Source organism: Perca fluviatilis, chromosome 3, assembly GCF_010015445.1.
Source record: "Perca fluviatilis chromosome 3, GENO_Pfluv_1.0, whole genome shotgun sequence".
Classification (NCBI taxonomy): Eukaryota; Metazoa; Chordata; class Actinopteri; order Perciformes; family Percidae; genus Perca; species Perca fluviatilis.
In genome coordinates this window covers 30,331,373-30,353,424 of record NC_053114.1, presented here as the reverse complement: position 1 = coordinate 30,353,424, position 22,052 = coordinate 30,331,373, and the positions used below count along the sequence as shown (strand labels likewise).

Below are 22,052 nucleotides of genomic sequence, written 5' to 3'. Positions count from 1 at the left end.
GACAGTATATGTACGTGTGTGCAATGGTCCCTCAGTTGTCCACTACACATTGTCATAATGTTACAGAGGTCTGGTGCTACAGTAGAAGGCAGCACCACTTGGAACTGGTACAGATTTAATGTTTTGCTAAAGGACACTTCAGAAGGCCTGGTGCTGACAGAGCTTATGTTCTTATTCAAAAGTAACAGGATTGTCTCTGAACACTAACACCACTGAACATAATCGGAACATACATAAGTGCAAAATATCTGGTGCAAAAAACTACAACATTGGGATAACACAGGTTTGTCTTTATTTAGTGACTGATTCGTTGACAGTATTTTAGCGACTAGAAGGAAAGAGTGTCTGTGTGATGTGGGGCTGCCTTTCCGACTTTTCTATGACTTTTGGGAACATCTGAAGGCCTGCTGGAGAAGCTGAAAGTTTGAGTAGTAAGCAGGACTTGCTTGCAATGTCACTGCTAAGATGTCTTAACTGTACTAGCTTTAGGTTGGGTTGGTGCTAATTGCTCACCACAAGCCAGAATTTTAACTGCGGTTAACAAAGATGGCTATAAAAATGTACTGTAGCATCTCACAGATCCATCCTTGCACCAAAACTGCCAATGATCTGTTAGCTAGGATAAAAACATTTTTTTTACATAGGCCTATGTCTCACAAAAATGGCATGAGTATCATTAACAGCAACATTATAATTATTGGATTTTATTACAGAGAAAAATAAATATGACTTTGCATGAATTGTGTTAAATGAATGAGTCATACAGTAGTTCACTTAAACACCCTTCTGAGTCTTTTGGAGCATAAGGAGTACAGTGAGTAAGGATAGGGGGACGCTTTATTTCCAAAATGTTTAAGTTTCATCTACTGTACAAAATGTCCTCTTATACACTGTTTTGGCCATTGTTGTTCCACTGGCATCTATGTTAGCACCACATTCCTGTTTCATGGCTGTTACCAAGTAACTGATAAGTCTCACGGTGATGATGAGTGTAGCCAGCACTTCTTAAGACAACAAGGGCAACTTATCAACAGCTGTGTTTAGAACCAACAACATACTTTGTAAAATACAAGTGCTCTTTGGACATATTTTACAGTACAGCACATTAGAATAGGATTGCTGGCATAAATTAGACCAAATCTGCACATTAAGCAAGCATGCGACATATCCTGCAGATCTGGTAACAGTCCCTCTTTTGTCACCTTTCTTACCCAACGTGGTTTATTAAATGCTCCACTAGGTAGGCCTACCAACTGAGGTCGCTTCTTCTGTGTGCCTCATTATATGAACAGCAAAAAATTTCAACATTGGCCAATACAAAAATAAAATAAATAGCAACAGTGTATGTAAAACATATTGTATCCTATCTGGGTAAGATCTTACATTTCTTAAAGCAAAAATATTCCCTTTCATCTCATTACACATTTATATATCACCTCGTATCCATTCTACGTCTTGTTGTAGAGACGGTGAGTAGCAGACAGCAGACACACTTTGGAAACTTTGGTCTAAAACAGTGTGTTTATGTCCCTGCATCCACTCAACATGTTGTGAGGGTAAACATTTCTCTGCAATGCTTTTGGAAATTGTCTTGCAACTTGGTATATTGTAACAGATTGCAATTATCCTCCAGATGGCGATAATAAACAACTCATGGGAGCATTACAGGAGTGTGGGAACACTTCTGCCCTGCACATTTTTTTTTTTTTACAGGAGTTGAATCTGCATGTTTTATCTCCTTTGATAAATTTAACCTTGGAAATCACAAAAACTTTAAGAGTCTGGGTACTGTTACAATGGTTAATCAATGTAATCTAACTACATCATAGTGCCTGACTCCGCTACCTAACACAGCAGAGAAAGCTATCGTCCTCTCTGTCATGTAGACGAGCTAAAGCAGCTACAGGAGCGTGATACGTTGACCGGAGTGGTTGGATTCAGGAGGACAGAAAACAAGGGGAAATAACAGGGTGGAGAAGAGAGGGGACACAGAGTAAGGTGGGGAGATAACAGCGAGACAGAAGAGATATTTTCTATTTATTGTTTAACTCCTGTCTCATCCGGCAGCCCACGGCTGTGATGAGTGCCGCTCCTTTCCCACTGCCGTCCTCTGACAGCAGGAAGTTGACGTTACACTGAGGAGCCAGTTCTTTTACTGTCTGGATCATGACCCCGGAGAAACTAGACAGAGACAACATATTACATAACGTTAAAGAGTTAATTTATGAACATTGTACAAAACAGGAAAATGTGTGTGTCACATATTAATCTTTTCAACAGCTTTGGGTAAGAGTTAGCTGTACTAGAAAGTCCTTTAATTTAGACTTTACAGCATGACAGATTGGCCTAGTCACCATATGTTACATTTTTATCTTTGTTTCATAGGCACTTGAGTGGACAGTGAATAGTTGTGTCTGTTACTGATTAATTCAACTCACTGTGGATGCAGTTTGTAGAGTGTCCCGTCCACCCCTACAGTGATGTCCAGATGGTCCAGTCCTCGGTTCTCTCTGATCTTATCGACCACAGCCGCCATTCCTGCCCCACACATCTGACCCGCACGATGGGACACTGCCCCACATACCTGCATAACAATGAAAACACTTGTTATTGCAACATTTAACAGACTGTTGGTGCCACAGTTTGCCGAGCCAGACAATATCATATCACTCCACAAACATTGAAAATAAATATAACTTATCATGCCTGTTTCTGTTAACTCTTGTATAGTCACATATGCCTGCTTCTTTCACAAGACAAGTGTTGATAACAATGTATTGTAAGGCTCAGATTAATGCAGTATAATATACCAGTCCTGCAATAAATCCTACTTTCATGAAGGTTATAATGTTCAGTTTTGTTGAAACTGTTTTAGAGTGGTGTTGATTCATCTGTATGGTCAGTTTAGAGCTAAAGTAGGTATGTATGTACCTGATTAACTGGCAACTGGATGTATATTCCTCCAAACACCATGTGAGGTTGGTGAGTTTGCGTTGGTAACTTTTTGGTTGGTAACTTGAGCGTGAGACTGGATTACATACTAAATATGCTCGTGTGCTAATGTTAAATTAAATTTTAATTTCTTTTTTATATTATGGTCTGTTATGTGCAAACAAATGTATCTCGCTATACCTTACCTCTTTGACTATGATACTGTCATCACAGGTGCTGTCCAGCCCTAAGTGTTGCAGGATGGATCTCACCTGCAGCAAAGCCAATCTGTCACTGGAGAAAGACAAAAACATAACGTCTGAGCCATTTGCAGATGAGAAATAAACTCAGGCAAAAAGTCAAGTACAATTTTAAAGGATAACAACATTAGTAGACTTAAAGTGAAATGAGTGAAGATAATCAGTTACAGATGCTATTCCACACGAGGTGCTAATCTACTGCCACTGATGTTGTCACTTTTCCAGCTTGGCCAGAGGAGAGACAAAAGTCCAGATTACTTTTCACCTCCATTAGTAGAAACCAACAACGTGCTCATGTTCTTACCTCTCTATCTGTGAGAGGAACTTTGTTTCGAAGATACCTCTGGTCTTCAGTGTTTCAGAAATCTGTCCTCTGAACAGGAATCCTCTCTTGGTCATATCTATCAGGATGTTTCGGACAATTTCCCCGAGATACATGCCGCTACACATTTTCTCATATCTGTAAAACACATGCAAGCACAAAGCATGCACATTATTAGACATATTGGAAGTCATTAATAAGGATATTAGTCTAGGAAATAAAGGGCTTCTGACTTGAAGAACATGGACATAACGTGTATGATGGGATTTTAACCTTTGTTTGCCTGGATTGAGGGATAAGTCATCCACAGCGCGGTCATACTCTGTCCGAATGTCGTCAAGACATCCATTGTCACCGAAAGCTCCCCACTCCATGTTGACACACATCCGTCCCTCATCTCCTTCTATCATCTCAATGTTCCTCATTTCCTCCATGTAACATGCATTACTGCCAGTGCCTATAGTCAGACAGACAGCTTAGATAGATAGAGAAAAGAAAACTGAATATTTGTTAAAAAAACAAAACAATAAAAATGTAAACTTACCAGCGATGAGCCCAATCTCACAGGTGGGCTCTTCATAAGCACAGGTCATCATGGTTCCCACTGTATCGTTCACTATAGCCACTACATCCAGGTCAAATTCCTAAAGAAGAAACATAATATTAATGTCACAGTCCATATTTTTTCACACAGCGCTATATTTAACTGAATGATGCTGCTCTTCACAACCTACCTCTCTCCTCTTAATGGCCTCCCTCAACAGTCCCACCACATCTTCTCCTTCACAGTCTGTCGCCTTGAAGCCCTTGGTCCATGTCACCAGGATGCCCTGCACACACAATTGAAAAATGTCGTATCTTGATTATAATAAGAGGATTTCATGATCTGCTTGGGTCTCAGAAAGTTCTATCCTTGGGTTCATTAAACACAGTGTTGCTCGTTGCAGGTTTCCCCTTGATGCTGATAATATGTATGCTTATCAGTGGACTCATTTTGCAGACACAGCAGTTTATTTAAGACATTTAGGGAAGCAAGAGCCAGTTCAGCATATCTGAGAGGAAGGAAGAGATGCACACTCACAGCGTCCAGGCTGGTCTGTCGGCAGGGAAACGAGAAGGTGAAGCCCAGAGGAAGACGAGCATTCTTCATCCCCATGTAGTCCAGGAAGTCACTGATACACTGCACAATGTGATCAAACAACTGGAAAAAGAAAGATATGACAATATGTGAAACTACAGTATTTATATTGAAAACATTTGTCATTTTGTTCCATTTTGAGCCTCCAGTAATTGTTTTTTTAAACGTACAACCTCCAACATTTATTACTGGCCAGATTAGTATTCTGTCTGGCAATATTACCAAAAATAATTAACTGTAGAAAGTAAAAAAAAAAAAAAAAACTAATCCCTTTGGGTGTTTAATGGATTTTATAGAACACATTAATGAAGTGTTATATGAAGGTGGATGCAGCCTTTACATATTTCAGAGGTTTAATTATAATTTGACTGGTCTGCAGGCAGTATAGACTTGTGACAGGGAAAGGTGGAATTTAGTGGACCCCTGCTAAATCCATTGTTCATGTGTGTCACTTACTTAACCAGGAAAGTTTCATATTTTTCAGCAATGGTCTGGAAGAGTAGTTGTTATCACACAGATAGTGCACGCTGAATGACAAGTATGACAACTGTCCTTTCACATTGACCAATAAGGGGGTAAATCAACACTGAATCACATAGGTAGGAAGGTGCTGTTCCATTGCTCAGTATGGATTAAAAGCCTTTCAAGCATTTTTTACTTTTGCATTACACCCCCCATCACTTATGTCACAGCAGATTTTTTTCCTGGACAGCTGATGGAAAACACATGACTGTGAAATGTGGCCAGAGGGGCAAAATGCTTGACTTTCAACTAGATGTATTGTGAAATAATTTAAGTCCATTACATTGGGTATACTGGACCTTATCTGACAACACTAACATTTGGGTTAGGGTTAGCATATGGGGTACAGTAGCTCAGTCCGTAGGGAGGAACCAGAGGGTCGCCGGTTCAAGTCCCTGTAGGGACCAAAGTACGGAGTGTGGACTGGTAGCTTGATAGGTGCCAGTTCTCTCCATTTGTGCATGTATAGGTCCTGAGCATGTGTTTATTTCAGGCCTGTGTGTTACTAACAACAGAGTGAAAAAAAAGAAAGCTATTTCCCTTGCGGGATTAATAAAATATGTTTAAAAAAAAATATTTGGAGGACACACAATATACTGGAATGTATAGTGACAAGAACAACAATTTTGGACCATGTCTCTTTGCTACTATTGTCTACACATTTTTTGGCTAAGGTGAGGATTTACAGTAAACCACCCTTTTAAAAATAAAAAATAAATAAATAAGTAAATAAAAAAAATAAAAAGGCACCAAACCGCACATACTAATAAAAGGATAAAGGATAAAAGGTGCAAGTTATCAAATAACAGAGTGGGCTCTCTTCTTAAACAGACTCTATTAAAGCAAAATAATTAATAAAAAAAATATATAATTTTTTTTCCTGTGAAAACCTGTGAAATTACAATAAAATGGTGCCATTTCATATCCTGACTTTATTGTCCATCTTAGCTCAGGAGAAAACGAAACACATGAAGAAGTGAGAGTGGAGATGAAAAGGACAAAGGTGAAAGACCGGATTAGCCTCAGCTGGTGCACACGAGTTAAATTAAAATCTACGTTTTTTTAAAGACTATCAAGTCATTGCTAATCTCGACTAATCAATCTCTATTTCGGTCTATCAACCTATCCTATCCACTTACCTCTAAGTGTCACATCCCCGACCTCCTACTAACTACCATAATCTTTACAGTACCAACAAGGTAACAGGAGGTTAAGTTCAAGGTTTCTCACCCAGCCTTCTGACTCAAATGCATTGTGTGCATCACTTTAGTCAGATTAGCACAGATTATTGGGTCAAATGCCTGATGGATCTCACCTCCTCTCCTGTGCCCTGCATCACTTCTAGAGGAATAGCGTAGATTTTGTTGTGCATCTCCACTGTTCTCCTCTTGCCAGAACGAATCTTAACCAACAGAACTCTGAAGTTGGTTCCTCCTAAATCCAAAGCCAGGAAATCACCATGCTCTGAAAAACAAGGCAGGCAGAAAAACATCCAGAGAGATAAACAAAACAGGAACCATCACACACACACACACACACACACACACACACACACACACACACACACACACACACACACACACACACACACACACACACACACACACACACACACACACACACACACACACACACACACACACACACACACACACACACACACACACACACACACACACACACACACACACACACACACACACTTTGGAGATGCAATTTCAATATCAGTCATATGATAAATCTGTAACTGCACTTTGATACCCTATGTTCAACCCCTGTTTCCCTGCTTAGTTTACATGTATGTTCTCCCTCTAAAATTGTACTGTTATAGTTTGCCACATTTGTATTCTATTAAAACAAATTATAATGAAAACTTTTTGAAGTTGCAAAAATAAGTATAGGGTTTAAATAGTGCCAAAAGTGACATCACTACAGCGGGTACGTCATTTCAGTGAGAATAGATCATCATTGGCTAAGGGCTCTGTCAACCACAGAGAGGTTTGATATGGTGCGAACCAGCTGCTAAGATGCTGAGTAATCATCACAGCTGTTTTCTTTACCCAAAAGACACACATGTGAAGTCACAACTTGCAAGCTTTAATATGTACAGTATGTATATGCATGCATGTGTGTGTGTGTGTGTGTTGTCACCTGAGCCATCAGGAGTGCTGTTTACGAAGGTTGGCAGCATTTTGACAGTAGCAGAGTCCTGAGTGCTCTTTGAAAGGCCATTTTGGATCTCCGTCTTCATTCTCTTCTTTACCTGGAGGGATTTAGTAATGTCTTCAATAGTGAAGTAACACACAGTGAATGATGCACAAACACACAAATAAACACACAACAGTATCTCTCTGTTCTTACATCCAGCAGTTGTTCGGTCGTCAGGCGGAATTCAGACAGCGTTTGGGCAATTTCTCGTGAGTGTTCGGCAAGTCGGTAGGCCACAGCTGTCACCATGGCTGCTCCTTTGCCACTGCCGCTCTCTGATAGGAGGAATCGAACATCAGAGTCTGGGACCAAACGACGGACTGTCTTATGAAGACGACGGGCATATCTGAAATATGTATATAGAAGATAGTTTAAGTGCTGAACTTTAACATTTTTAATAAGAAATGTGGTCTTATTTAGACAGTATATATTACATAATGATGAATAACATGTGTTGCATAATGTACGATGTAAAGTAAGCCACCTCCAAAGACCTAAGAGCAACTAACAATGATTTTTGTGGACAAGTAAAGAGCATTGATACATAATAGATAATAGATACATAATATTACATTTAAGCACCGATAGAACATGTAAAATAAACAGAAATGCATACATTTTGATCTAATCTTTAATCTTAATGCCACTCACTGTGGGTGCATCTTGTATAGAGATCCATCAATGCCTACAGTGGTTCGAAGTCGTGCCACGCCTTTGTTCTCCTTTAGCCTCAGTAGGATGCCTGCCAGGGTGGCAGCTATCAGGTTGGCAGAGCGGAAAGACACAATGGTACAAACCTGAAGGAGGAGGGACATTTATCAAGCAGCAAATCCCCACTTAATGAACTGCAGAATAAGATAAACGAAGCCTTTTATTTTTATTGAAACTCTTTCCAGATACTACAGTATAGATCTCAGGTATGTTGTAATGTGAATGTATGTGATTATGTTCGCAATTAAAAGCATATAAATGCCAAAACACACCAATACAATAAAACAAAATGTTTTTATTTTTATTTGCTTGAAATAGTTTGTTTGAAAGTACTACATGAACTACTTAAATATACTTTGACCATGTATGGTTTCAATAATTTAAGTGGCATCTCTGAAAAGAGGGATTCACAAGAGTTTTCAGCAACAATACACACATGTTGCACAGCGATGCAGTCGTCATGTGAGGGCTCCACGCCAAGTCTGGTTAAAATCTCTCTGGCCTTGGTCAACCCCTCCTTACTCCTAAACAGGAAAGACCGAGAAGCAAATATGGACTAGAAATATATATTTCAAGTTTTATGATTTTGTTTTTATATAACTACTCAATTAAGAAAATGCATGGAATTGTACATGTAGCGTGACTTACTTCTCTATGGCTGAGATGTGTTTGGTCTCAAGCTTCCCCTTAGTGAGCAGCTCAGGGGTGATCCTCCCCTCGAACAGCAGGCCCTCTCTGGCCATCTTCACCAGGATGAGACGAACCAGCTCCCCTATGTACATACCACTGACCATCTTCTCAAACCTACGACACAGTGACAGAGAAAATGAGAGGTTGGTAAAACAAACAGGTTTAGATAAATATCACTATACCCTACATACCAACAGATAGCAGTTCTCTAATAGTTAAAGATGACACTAGTTGAGTTTTTAGAACAGCTGAATCTTTTCTACCCGTTTTCAATTCAGAAGAAGCATTTAATGTGCTGATTCACATTCTGACCTTCTCATGGTCAGGCTATAAGCATCTCACATTTTTAGAAATCTGACTTTGGGTCCCATGTGGAGAAAAAAAAAACAGGGCAAGAGAGCGAACAAAGAGCATTGCTTTGATCTCTGCTCATTAACAGAGTGCAGGACTTCTGTGACAACTTGTGTAAACAACAAACATGCAGGATAACTTGGATCTTAAAGCACAGCGTCACAAATCAGCTACATTCATCTAAAGATAAAACAACAAGGTTTGAGGTATGTCACTGCTATCCTTAAAGTTTCTAGTAACTACTTCTTATTTTGATAGATTTTTTTTTGCTTTAATATAAATTAATTATAATAGTCATGTAAATCTTTCGCTCTACCCAGAACAATAAACAACAGCTGGTACTAACTGGCATCTTATCGTCAGCTGATTCTGTGGTTCCCTTGCAGCTCAAAAAGGTGAACATAAACAAGACTGTTAATAGTTTTGGTTTGACATACAGCTGTTTTCCGGGGTTGAGAGATCCTCGGTCTATCTCTCTGTCAAACTCTGTCCTGATGTCTTCCAGCCTGCCGTCGTCTCCGAAGGCTCCCCACTCGGTGTTCACACACATCCTGCCCTCGTCCCCCTCTACCTGGTCAATGTGACGCAGCTCCTCCATGTAGCAGGCATTGGTACCCGTACCTAAACACAGAAATACATATCCTTACAGTTTGATCTACTTTCAATTCTACTTCTTTGATCGGTTCGGAGTGTATTGAATTCCATTTAACTTGCAACAATGACAAATAATTGACTTTAATAGGTCCCTTGACTATTCAAATGCACACTGATGTAGTACCGATGATAATGCCGACTTCGCAGCGCTGGTCATCGAAACCACAGGTCATCATCGTTCCCACAGTATCATTCACTACTGCCATGATGTCAGCTTCATAGTCCTGAATGAAATTAAAGCACACACGAATAAGTATGGTTTGCTGTCATCTGTGTCAATCTGCATCCCAGTTTGAATTAAATCAAATGCATTAGGATAAATAAGTTGAGAACTTCAGATTGCGGAATTGAAGTGTGGCATCAAATAAGCACAAATAATACAAAAGATAACACTCACTCCTCGTTTCTGAATGGCTTTGTTGAGAAGCTTGACAACGTCCATTCCCTCCACTCCACTGGTCTTGAAACGCTTTGTCCATGTTATCAGAAAGCCCTGGAGACAACAGAGATATACAGCCAGAGGGAAGTGAGAAAAGGAAAGAGACATATTTGTGGAGACTTTGGTTTTGTTGTGCAGCGCCTGGCACACACATTATTGTGGATCAGGTCTCCATTACAACCGTGGCAACTCATAATGTAAATGGATTGCATGGCAATAAATGTTTTATTTTCTTTTACCTCATCTAGTTTGGTCTGCTGGCAGGGGAAGGAGAAGGTAAATCCAACTGGGAGCTTCTTGTCTTTGATGTTGTGTTTCTCCATGAAGTCACCAAGACACTCTGCCACATGGTCAAACAGCTGGAACAGAGGTGGAAAGAGGGAGAGGTTGAGCTCAAGAGACTGTGTGTGTGTGTGTGTGTGTGTGTGTGCGTGTGCGTGTGTGTAAACCTACTCCTGTTCCACTGCCGTGAATGATGTCCTCTGGTGTATCATAGATTTGACTCTCCATCTGAACGGTCTGTTTCTTCTCATGGCTCACTCTGACGCGGAGAATCCTGAAGTTACTGCCTCCCAAATCCAACGCAATAAAGTCTCCCTTCTCTGTCGAGACAGAAAAAGTAGGAAGATGAGGGAGAGATGAAAAGAGAGAAGAGAGAGGGGAGAAATGTTAATTTGCAGTTAGGTACATAAGGAAATTATTGTTGACATTACCTAAGAACACACATCCAATGTAACTCTACACCTCAAGTGCCAATTTAGAAAGTATTTACCAGAAGTCATACACATCAGAAAATTCTTGGTGTTGCTGCATGAGCCAACGTTTAGAGTAGAGAGCCCATTGATTTGAATACCAACTAACTTACAAATAGTCAATCTTTACATGCTTTTCTAAATTTGTTGGAAATGATGATTGTAGACTTTAATTAAAATGTAGAAATGCCAGACCACAGTATGTTGTTTTTCAGTAAAGTTTCTAATAATATTTAAAACATTTTTACTTTTACCCAGCAGTGTAGTTTCACATCACTTTGATCTTGTGCCACAACCTTTTGTGCACATCAGAATGCAAGGTTGGGTCAGTGGTGCAGACTGACTGATACAACAGGACAGTTACAATCAAGGTTTCAAAATAATGACAACATATAAAGTATTACTTTTAAATTTGAGTCTTGTCTAATTACTTTATATTCTCTGTTGGTCGGTGAGAGCAGAGAGAACAGAGCCATGGAATAACACTGACATTGTTATTTTCCGTGGCTGTTAATTGATATCTGTGCACATTTGACAATATAGTAGATAATAAAATGTATTGTAGGGGCTCACAGTAAGAAGATGCCGAAGACATTACCTGTCTTTACCACCAACGAATAGCAACAACAGCAATTAGAAAAGCTATAAATCTTTGTGTACTAAGGACATATATTTGATTTAGGGTAACATTGATAAGAAATATGAGAAAGTACGAGAATTAGGTGTGCATCAGTTACTATTTAGAATCAGTTTTTCACAGTATCAATTGCATTTCTTGAAAGAAAAAAAAAAAAAAAAAAGATTGGGATATATTTAGTAATAATTCAGACTAAACCTATTGGGTTGAACCTTTGTAACTTTAGGACTCATAGGGCTAGATTTATCAAGGCGTTTGCGCCTGTTTCCAGGCGCTAATTGGTCGCAAAGACGGACGTGACCGATGCGGGCTATTTACAAACAGGGCGCACTTGGGTAAAATCGCAGATTGTCTGCCACATGAGCGAGAAGAGACAAGTTGCTCTTTCAATATGCGTTCGTGGGAGGGTCGTGGGGAAAGTGGGAGTTCCACCCAAAAAGGTGGGAGGATAAGCACAAAGTGCACCTAATTATATATTCCGTGGTATTTACAAAGACTGTCAGTAAGAGCGCCTCTATTTTCTGGGGGAAATTCTCCGCCTCTTAAAAGCAGGTCTAAACCAGCCGCAATCGAGTTTTCTCGTAGACCTTTATGCGCGGCGGAAATGGTAACAGGCAAGTAATTTGAGCAAGACGAAGACATAGGCGAGGCTGAAAATATTTTTAACACAAGAATCACACTTTGTCAGTGAACACAACATCATTTAGCCTTACAGATCAAGCAGCCATGCAATATTAGAGTTACTGGAAGAAATCAAAGATGAAATTGAATCTCCCACTCAGCGTTCACATCCCATTCCAGCAGTTGTTAAACTCCTCGCTACATTACAAATATTGGCATCAGGATCATTTCAAACAGTCATAGCATCAGCAGTGGGAATATATCGCAGTCTGCACTCAGCCATATCATAGCACAAGTACCGCTTTGCTACAGCGCAATTTACGGTATAGTGGGTGGAGAAAGACGCTGATTGCCTGATGGGTGTCAGGGTTGATAAATACTACGCAAAATGTGGAAGCATAGCGTGCGCTATTACCGAACTCGCATAAACAGACGCAGCGCAAACTGCGCTAGTGTTAGTAAATTAGGCCCATAGTAATCATGTTCTCTAACAGTGGCAGCAGGATTAGTGCTAATCTCTGATGTGTGTGTGCTTGTGTGTTTGGACTGGAGTAACAGCTCTCACTTTGTAGACTAAAGTAGATTTAAGATTTATTTTGTGCCGCCAAACAATGTTTGGAGTTTTGCCTCTGTTAATATTTATCTGACTTAAAAAGGTAATAAAATCTGTCCCTCAGTTTAAGTGGACGGGCCCTCTCCTCCCAAAGTTCAGCACGTACATGATATGAGCAAATTCTGATTCACATTCACCTGAGTTACAAGGGCAGAATGACTGCAGTAAATGAGGATTAGACAGCATGCAGCAGACAATGACACAATGACGTATGTAAGTGCATTGTGTATACGGTATGTCACTACACCAAGAGGAAACAGTAGTTTTGCTTTAGGTCATATTAATGTAAGCAAGATATTTACGGTGCCAGATGTGGAGTGAAAGGTAAAGTTTATGATCTTTTTGTCTTTCAGGATTATATTGTTCAACAGCTTCAATAACAAGTAACAAGTGATTCTGCTACTAATCTAATCTAACTCCACACACTGTGGTGGTTAGCACTGTTGACTCGCAGCTAAAGGGACCATGGTTTGGATCACAGCACCAGAACAGTCGGTATAACGCTTGCATGTTCGCCCCATTACTGTGATTACATCTTGTTTCCTCGGACGTGCCAAAGACATGCAAGATCAAGTCATTTGGACACGTTTCATAAATGTGAGGGACTTCCTGCTGCGCATGTTTCCCTGTCCTCTGAAAGCTGAGCTAGGGCCCAGCAACTATGAATGACAAATACAAACTGGTTCACTGGTTCACTGGTTCGTTCTCTCTCTCTCTCTCTCTCTCTCTCTCTCTCTCTCTCTCTCTCTCTCTCTCTCTCTCTCTCTCTCTCTCTCTCTCTCTCTCTCCTCTCTCTCTCTCTCTCTCTCTCTCTCTCTCTCTCTCTCTCTCTCTCTCTCTCTCTCTCTCTCTCTCTCTCTCTCATATTGAGTATAGTAAAATATTTTGAATGTAAATCTACCTAGACATGATTGGTGGCAGAAGAGTCCTTCCTGTCTCTGTTGTGTCAGTACCTCTATTATTTCGATATAGCAAGGGTAGACTACATGCCATGAAAGGCCAAGAAAGAGGAGAAGGAAATAATAAACTGTCCCTCATTTATAGTGATAAAATTGGCAAACTGGCTTGGAAACTGATTACATGATAGAAAGTGTTTGACCCGGTGGGGTTCAGATAACCCAGCTATGGTGAAAATGTGAGTTATTGCATAGGGTTAGAGGCATGGATGTATTAAGGTACTAACCTGAGCCATCAGGGATTGACCGCACAAACGTTGGCAGCATCTTCAGCACAGCAGTGGGGTTAGTGTCCCGCCCCAGTCCTTTGACCAGCTCCCTCCGAAACCGCTGCGTGATTTCCTTTAACGTCTCATCAGAGAAACGCATGGAGTACAGGTACTTATCGATCTGAAATAAACATCAGATAAAAACAAAAAGAGGCATTCATCTTCTTAATCTTAACTATTAACCGTCAATCTGTAACCACAACAATACTATTAATGTGCCACATAACAACATTGATAAACACACTATCCTCTGACACTGGCTAAGTAACTAACTGGATTTGGTGATAACATAATGGACCTCATTCAGCAATATCTTTCAAAGTTATATCTCAAATTTGTTCTTAAGAAATGTCCTAAGAAAAGTCTACGTAAGATTCATGAATCTTGAATAAGAAAACATTGGTGAATGTCAGAATCTTCGTGAAAACTGCATAAGTGGGTTTTAAGAATAAACTTCTTCCTAGGAACAGTTGGTGAATGAGGCCGACTATCTTTATTTTCTATAAGCATGATAATGCAGTGAATATGACTCACTACCCATCCCATAATGTTTTTAGTCATCCATAAAGATAATCCACTTCCTGAATTGATTGATCCCAGCTCTGCTTAACCCATAAATGAATCCGAGCCACCAACCAAAATAACTAGGCCTATTTTTATGTTGCTTTATTGCAACATAACGGAATAAAACTTAGGGCAGTTGTTTAATTACAGGTCATACTGTGGTTATATTGCAAAGCAAATATCTAAGGAAAAGCACAGCATCATCAGTGTGACACAGCGAGACCAGGATACAGCATACTTGCTCAGTGGCGTTATCAACGCATAATTCCACAGAAGGGTGTTCATTGTGACTTTATTACGGGTAGGACAGTGATGAGGCAAAGGAGGAGAGTCTTTGACAAATAAATAACAGGGGGAAATAGATTTACAAAACGGACTGTCTGGTCAGCATAAGGGTATCAGTCGTACTAAATCCAAAGATTAATCACAGCTAGGTGTGCCTTCAAGCAATAATTAGTGCGTTTCGACCTTTCAGATTGCCTGCTGAAACTGCCCACTGTGTAAATAGTTGCAGATACAGCACACAACAGCCTGAGCTGTCTAAGCTTTCAGGAACAGGATGTTAAAAAATCCTTGTGAAATCCATTGTTGCATCACACTCTATGATGAAGCAAAGACCTACTTTATTCGTGTTAGACACCAAGACTACACACACATAACTCTGCTTAATTATTTTCATTATGACTCACTCTGTAAAATTAAGAGAAACTGAGCAAGATGAATCCGTAACTGAATTATCATCAGTCTGTTTCATAACTCTGACTACCAGAATATGTGAAGTATGAAACACTAATTTACACAAACATGCTCACATGATTCAATATCCACACACAAACAATGCTTGTATGTACTGTAACGTCTATGTGATAATTCACTAGTATTACGCATTGTAACAGACATCAGATAGGAATGTTCTGACTTCCTGTTTTAGGAGTCACATATTAACTGTATTTCCTACACAGCTCTGGTCTTTGGTAACTGGTTCAGGACAATGACAGTTTGGGTGTTAGTGTAATTTGCATTTGCTGGCCACAGAAATAGATATAATAAAATAGTTAAGAAAATATGTGGGCTGACACTAAAGACAAATACAGTGTTTTAAAAAGTTACAATCAGCAGACATTTACCTTATTGTACTGTACATACAACCACATTTGTATTTTGTTGTCAGACAATCAGCACATATTGAAATATGCAAATCAATCAATTAATCATACACAGGTTTTGATATGACCATACAGTATGTACTAGAGCATGCGAGTTAAAAGTGTAAAAAGATTTTACTGCCACTGTAATGGCCAATTTGGCTTTCATCATACATTAAATGGGCTCTAACAAGTAGACAAACATGAATGATCTGCTGTTTAACCATGCAGTCATATGTGAACAGTATAAATAAGTTGTGAGTAAACATGGATAGAGAATTACATACATGAGCAATGTATGAACAATACTGTCCAACTGCTAACTACTCTGTATAGGTGTTACATTCCCTATATTCTGTCTAAATGTGGAGTCCACCTCTGGGATAAAGGCTTATTAGCACATGTTCTTGTCATACAGAAGACAAGGCAACCTCTCACCTTCATAAGCTCAGTAAAATACAGTACTGTTACACTGCTGGACCGTGCCACAAACAGGTTCATAGCACACAGAGCTGTTTTTTACACTGAGGTCTAGTTGGTGGTTTGAAGAAATCTTTTAACTTCAGTGACATGTTGGTGCTTGACAACGCCCTCCCCTCATGACGCTACAGCTTGCCCTCAGCATGTATGATTTCAATACGACCAGCACACACTCAAACAGCTGTCTTTCCACTCCCTACTTCTCCTTCTATCTGTCACTACTACACACTACATGTATTCAGAATACGTTGGTATTTAGAAGAACTATTCTGACAACAATTTAGAATTGAACTAGGTAGAAAATATTTACAGATGACTACTGTATATTAGATTTTAATCATTTAATTTACAAAAAATTAAACGTATTTGAAAAAAGAGAGTATTTGAAATTTCAACTTGGTAAATTAACATCCTCTTGATTTGTCCCTACGTATCACTGCGTCCCTACGGTAAGGCACCAAACAGGTTAAACATGCAAAGACAGAGCTTGTTGCATGCATATTTGCATATGGTCTGTTTGACCCAGGTCAGCTGTCCAACCTGAGGAAATGAAAGCAGAGTTGGAAGAGCTACTGCATCACAAATATCTGCAGTCTGTCAAGAACTTCTCATGTGAAAATAATGTAATCTAATGGCTGAGTAAGGAGTAGAAACCAAGTGTTAATAAGAAGTTTCTCCAAACTTTGCATTGCCCTGTACTGACACATTGACACTTCTCTGACACCTTGTCAAAGTTCCATTTATCAATATTTGTGATACTCACATTGAAACAAATGCATCCCTGTAATGTGAAATGGTTGCCAGTACTGGTACTGGTGATTCCATTGGGAGTCAATAATCTAGTCTGCAGTCATGTGCAGTCTGTAGCTCTCTGGGCACTCTGGTTGAGTTCATCCAGCTCTCTCCAACCCCGATTTGCGAAATGATAGAAGTGTCTGAGAAGCAGACAAACATTGAGGCCTCAGGTCAGCTAGAGCCCATGATCCAAGGTAACCACACCCTAAATCGTATATTATGTCCCAACATCATAATCATTGAAAGAGTAAATTGCAAACTTTTTTTAATGAAACTTGCATTTGCCAACTTGAGTTGTCCAATGCCTTAAAAGTCAAAACTTTGGAAATTTTTCCCATCATTACCTTCCATCACACAGGATGTTCATGAAGCTGAAAGGGGGAAGCCTTTTGTGTTTCTAGAGGGAGCTGCTTGGTTGGGGCTTTCTTTTATTCTCAAACAAAAGTTTAAGAATAAAAGAAATCTGATGGTGTAGAGTTAGAAAGAAGTGATCTTACCAGACCTGCAGCCCGTTCCTCATATCTGCCCTATATCTGGCTAGCCGCATCTATCACAAAACACCCAAATCTCCAACCATACTGGTGGCAGTAAGAGTTGCATTTTGCATTTCTTCAATCATCACCTTGCCGCTTTCTGTTCTGGGTTGTACAGTATATAATGGAAACTGTATGGCCAAATGCAACAGTGTATAACCATTCCCACATAATGTTTTCACTTATGGCATGAGTGACTGTATTCTCAATGAACCAACCAGTTTATTTAGAGTATATGTGCATTCAGCTAACTTGGATTCTCAATGTGTTCCTAGTCAGCTAATTGAATGAGAATGCATTCTTAGCTAGTCTGCTTAAATTACAATGTGTTACTAGCTGACTAGGGGTGCTGAGTTACAAAGGGGAGGATTAAAAGCAGACAATGTCGACATTTCTCCTTATAAAACTAGGAGATATCCACTAAACTCAGACTAAATTCAGTTCCTGATGCAGGATAGAAATTAGCATCTATGACTCAGCAATCTGCAGCTAGAAACCAAGTCTAAGCACTTTATTTTAGCAGAGCATCATCTGATCTCACAGCTCAGATCTCTGCTGTGGATACTTATACCTCACATGAATGCAGAAAATACTGTGCACAGCAAGTAGGATTCATCTTCATCAGATGTGTTAGGTTTTTTATCCAACATAGGAGTTTCTAGTTTCCCCACTAATGTTAAGCAAAGTGACATTTCCTGATAAGGTGACACGAGGCCTCTGTGGTGTGTGAGTCTGTATGCATGAATCTGTAAAAGGCCATGTTTTCCCCTCAACACACCCCTCTCTCTGACACACAACTTTCTCTGACATCGCCTGAAGCCAAGTTACAGGAAAAGATCACACTCTCTCACTGTCTCTCCTTCCCTCCCCTTTTCTCCTTCTCTCTCTCTCCTTTCTGTTTGCATTCCTCCTCTCAACAATGCCTCCTGTTCTCCTCGTCACTGCGAGGTGGTTTGAGGAAGCACTGAAACCTGACTCCATTGTGTATGTACGTGTGCACAATGTTGTGCACACACAGCCATTTGTGGAAAACTACTGTCCTCTATGCTGCCCTCTCCTGCACCTTCCTGTTTTCTCACACACACACACACACACACACACACACACACACACACACACACACACACACACACACACACACACACACACACACACACACACACACACACACACACACACACACACACACACACACACACACACACACACAGCGTTGGATGCCTGCTAACAGCCAACAGTGTATCAAAGAGTACAGTCAAGGACACTGCAGTGGATTGAGTAAAGTGGGGACGGACTCAGCTGTGCAGCTTTTTGACAACTGCAGCTACACACAAATTGAAAAGAAATTTGTGATGAGATTATCTGTAGACTTTCACTTGTGGTTGTTTATATCCTGAGCTGTGTGTTTCACGGTTTCATAACTAGAGAAGTTGATTGGGAACCCTGCTCTGCTCTCTACACAATAGCTACACATCTGGTACAGTGTGTGTATGTGTGTGTGTGTGTGTGTGTGTGTGTGTGTGTGTGTGTGTGTGTGTATGTGTGTAAGCCTGTCACCTATGGTCACATGGCTCAAAGCTGGCCTATTTTAGGTAAGCAGGGAGAGGAAGAGAATAGGAGTAAAGAGGGAGGGAGAGGTGTTGTATTACATCAGATCCTGGCTGCTGATAAATGTATTTTACCTTTACAAACTCTGATTTGACTTAGGCAAACAGCAGGCCCACCTGGGAATGACAGCTTTGTTTTTAACGCCTTGTGCCAATAAAGATTACTCAATTTAAACTGAACTGAGAAAGAGGTTACAGACAGAGAAGGAGATGGAGGAAGGAAGAGCAATAGCTGTGAACTTTTTCCATTAATACAGTTTCATGCAGAATCTGCAGTTGGTGATGACATGTGACATCATCAGGGAGCGACCTTAAAGGGACCATGCACCATACGTTGACAGCACATGCTTTGGAATAAATACAAATTTAAACAAAGTGTGATTAAGACATTGCCACTAGTGTAGGAAAATAACTAAACAATGACAAAATATGATGACGCAAATAGCAATTTAACTTCCTCAACTTAGATTTACTTTATGGGACGACAAGTTTACAGGATGGAGCTGTGTTTGTTGCCTACAACATTATTTCATGGCACATTCAATTAAGAAGCAGTGGGAACTGTTGGGATCTGAGTAACTGGAAAAGCTCTGTTCCTTCATTACAAATACACACGCACACACCGCTCTAAGGACAACCTAAACTGGTCCAGTCAGTTTTATACCAGAAGTCACACAGTGAGGGCTGCTCAGCTGAGAAGTTATGAAAGACACACATTCATGGTGCTCAACACACTCTTCTCGTCTTTCACCTTGAACTTATATAGTTAATCATGCTTTAAAACCTACTAAAATAAGATACAACAATCAGCTTCAGGGACTTTTTTCCCCCTCATTCTTTTAGGTTAAACACACATGAATGCTACAAGAGACCTTTTCTCTGAAGAAAACAGAATATATGCCTAGGATTAGTATGATGATAATGATCATGTCAAAGGATCAGTTGTTAACAGGCTGCTGCAAAAATGATGAAAGGCTGTAAATGTACTGAATAACTGAATATTTGATCTTATTGAAAGCCTCTTAGCTCTTTTTCCTCTTTCTACTCTAGAACCTCTAGCAGAGCTCTACTGAGAGAAATTGAGGTGGATATCATTTTAACGGGAACATAAAAGAAACTCAGCGATCCCTAAAATGTCTTTGCTATTTCTACAAGTTCTACCTTCGCTTCCCTCTGCTCATCTGTTCTTTCATCTTTTCCTCTAACGTCCTCTCTCCTCTTGGCCACACCTCTCAAAACTTACATCATGGCATCAATCGCACACTCGTGAGTCATTTGTCCTTACACATCTTACTACACACACACACACACCGCTGTGCAGTTTGTCACGTCTCACCGACCAAGGTTGACTTAAATCTTACAATGAAAACAAATCTCAGTGTTTGAAATGGCTACTGCACTTCTTTCCCAACATGCTCTATGTTGTAGTCACTTCCTTAAAGACATGTATGATTTCCTGATATCTACTGTACTGGGAAACTACAGTCTTACAGCAAAGGTATGATGATGATAACAGTATGAGTAAACTCAATGACCTCTACAAACATGCTCTCCTCTCTACTTGTGCTTTTTCTCCCCATCAGTCTCTCTCACTCATACAAACACAATGTCAAAATGGAGGCAGAAGAAACAGAAAGCACTCACCTTTTTAACCTGATCATCCTTGAGTTCAGTGAGGTAATAGGCTAGTAGCTGGGCCGCAATCATCCTGGTCCTCTTTCTCCCTCACAGACACACACATGCAGACTCACTCAAACACAAACACAAACACACACACACACAGTCAGTCAGTCAGTCAGTCAGTCTGTCTGTCTGTCTGTCTGTCTGTCTGTCTGTCTCTCTCTCTCTCTCTCTCTCTCTCTGTCACACACACAACCACCTCAAGTCAGATGAAGAAAAATCCTAAATAAAAAGGTAAAACAAAGGAACTCAAACTCTCCTCTGGCTCTACTTTGTACATACAATCTCTCACACGCTTCAAGAGATATAAAAATATCCTAAGTCCAGCCCAGTGTGGTTTAAAATAGACAGACCTTCTTCATGTGCGGCTAAGACACTACAGCTCTTCCCTCTCTGAGCATGTGAGTAAAGCCAGGAAGCATGAGTGAGACAGCAAGTTAGCTGCAGGAGGCAGAAAGAGAGAAGCAGGGAGGGCCAGAACATGAGCCCTGCCCACTGTCTCTGAGCTCATTGGTTAGAGAATGTGAGTGGCCATGGGGGTGAGTGCCACATCCTCTTTTCTGTGATTGGCTGGTCTGCTGACGCCTTGGAGGCATACTCAGTGATGGAGGAGGTAGACTGCCAAATTATGGAGGGTAAGAGGGGGAGGGACAGAGAGAGAAAGAGGGAAGTAAGGTGAGGAGAGAATTTGGGGTTTACTGTTCCAAGGAAGGAAGTTATAAAGTGACATACCATTCGGTGTGGTGGGTTGGTCATAATATTACTGAAAATGGGATGAAGGGGAGGAAGCTGCAGGCCTTTGCTTCTTCGAGCCTGGGGAACTTTTTTTTTGGGGGGGGGGTTACAGTAATACACAGCTTTGGTAAAAATCAGGAACATGATAGCAGGGAGGTCAGGGAGCATCAGTGCCAGTGTTATCTGTGAGAGTTAAAAGAGTGAAGGGGAGAGAGTTATATGGTGCTGTTGCAGCATCTGTGTTTTTGGTGAAACTGAATCCAAATGTCAGGGAGTCATCCACACCTAAACCTATGCCTTGTGTTTTTTCATCTCTTCTGGCTTTATTGTCTGCTGTGTGAAGACGGGAGTGGGTTTTACAGTTTTTCCTAATTGGTTACACACGTTTTCTGAATTCTTGGCTCATTTTCCCAAAACTGTAAACACACAACACAAAATC

The 22,052-nt window shown here is 40.3% G+C and overlaps 1 protein-coding gene across 1 annotated transcript; it reads right to left on the bottom strand.

The window, feature by feature from the left end:
- Positions 1-269: 269 nt before the first annotated feature.
- On the bottom strand, positions 270-20,905 carry LOC120555831 (hexokinase-1-like). Its single transcript, XM_039794960.1, has 21 exons — positions 20,843-20,905; positions 14,033-14,195; positions 10,680-10,828; positions 10,466-10,585; positions 10,185-10,280; positions 9,912-10,011; positions 9,571-9,754; positions 8,741-8,896; positions 8,529-8,616; positions 8,033-8,178; positions 7,535-7,727; positions 7,325-7,436; positions 6,489-6,637; positions 4,595-4,714; positions 4,248-4,343; positions 4,058-4,157; positions 3,787-3,970; positions 3,496-3,651; positions 3,138-3,225; positions 2,439-2,584; positions 270-2,181 (listed from the first exon to the last, which is right to left on the bottom strand). Exons 1-21 carry the CDS (start codon positions 20,903-20,905, stop codon positions 2,034-2,036), a joined length of 2,757 nt encoding a protein of 918 aa, XP_039650894.1. The 3' UTR covers positions 270-2,033.
- Between the last annotated feature and the right edge of the window lie 1,147 nt (positions 20,906-22,052).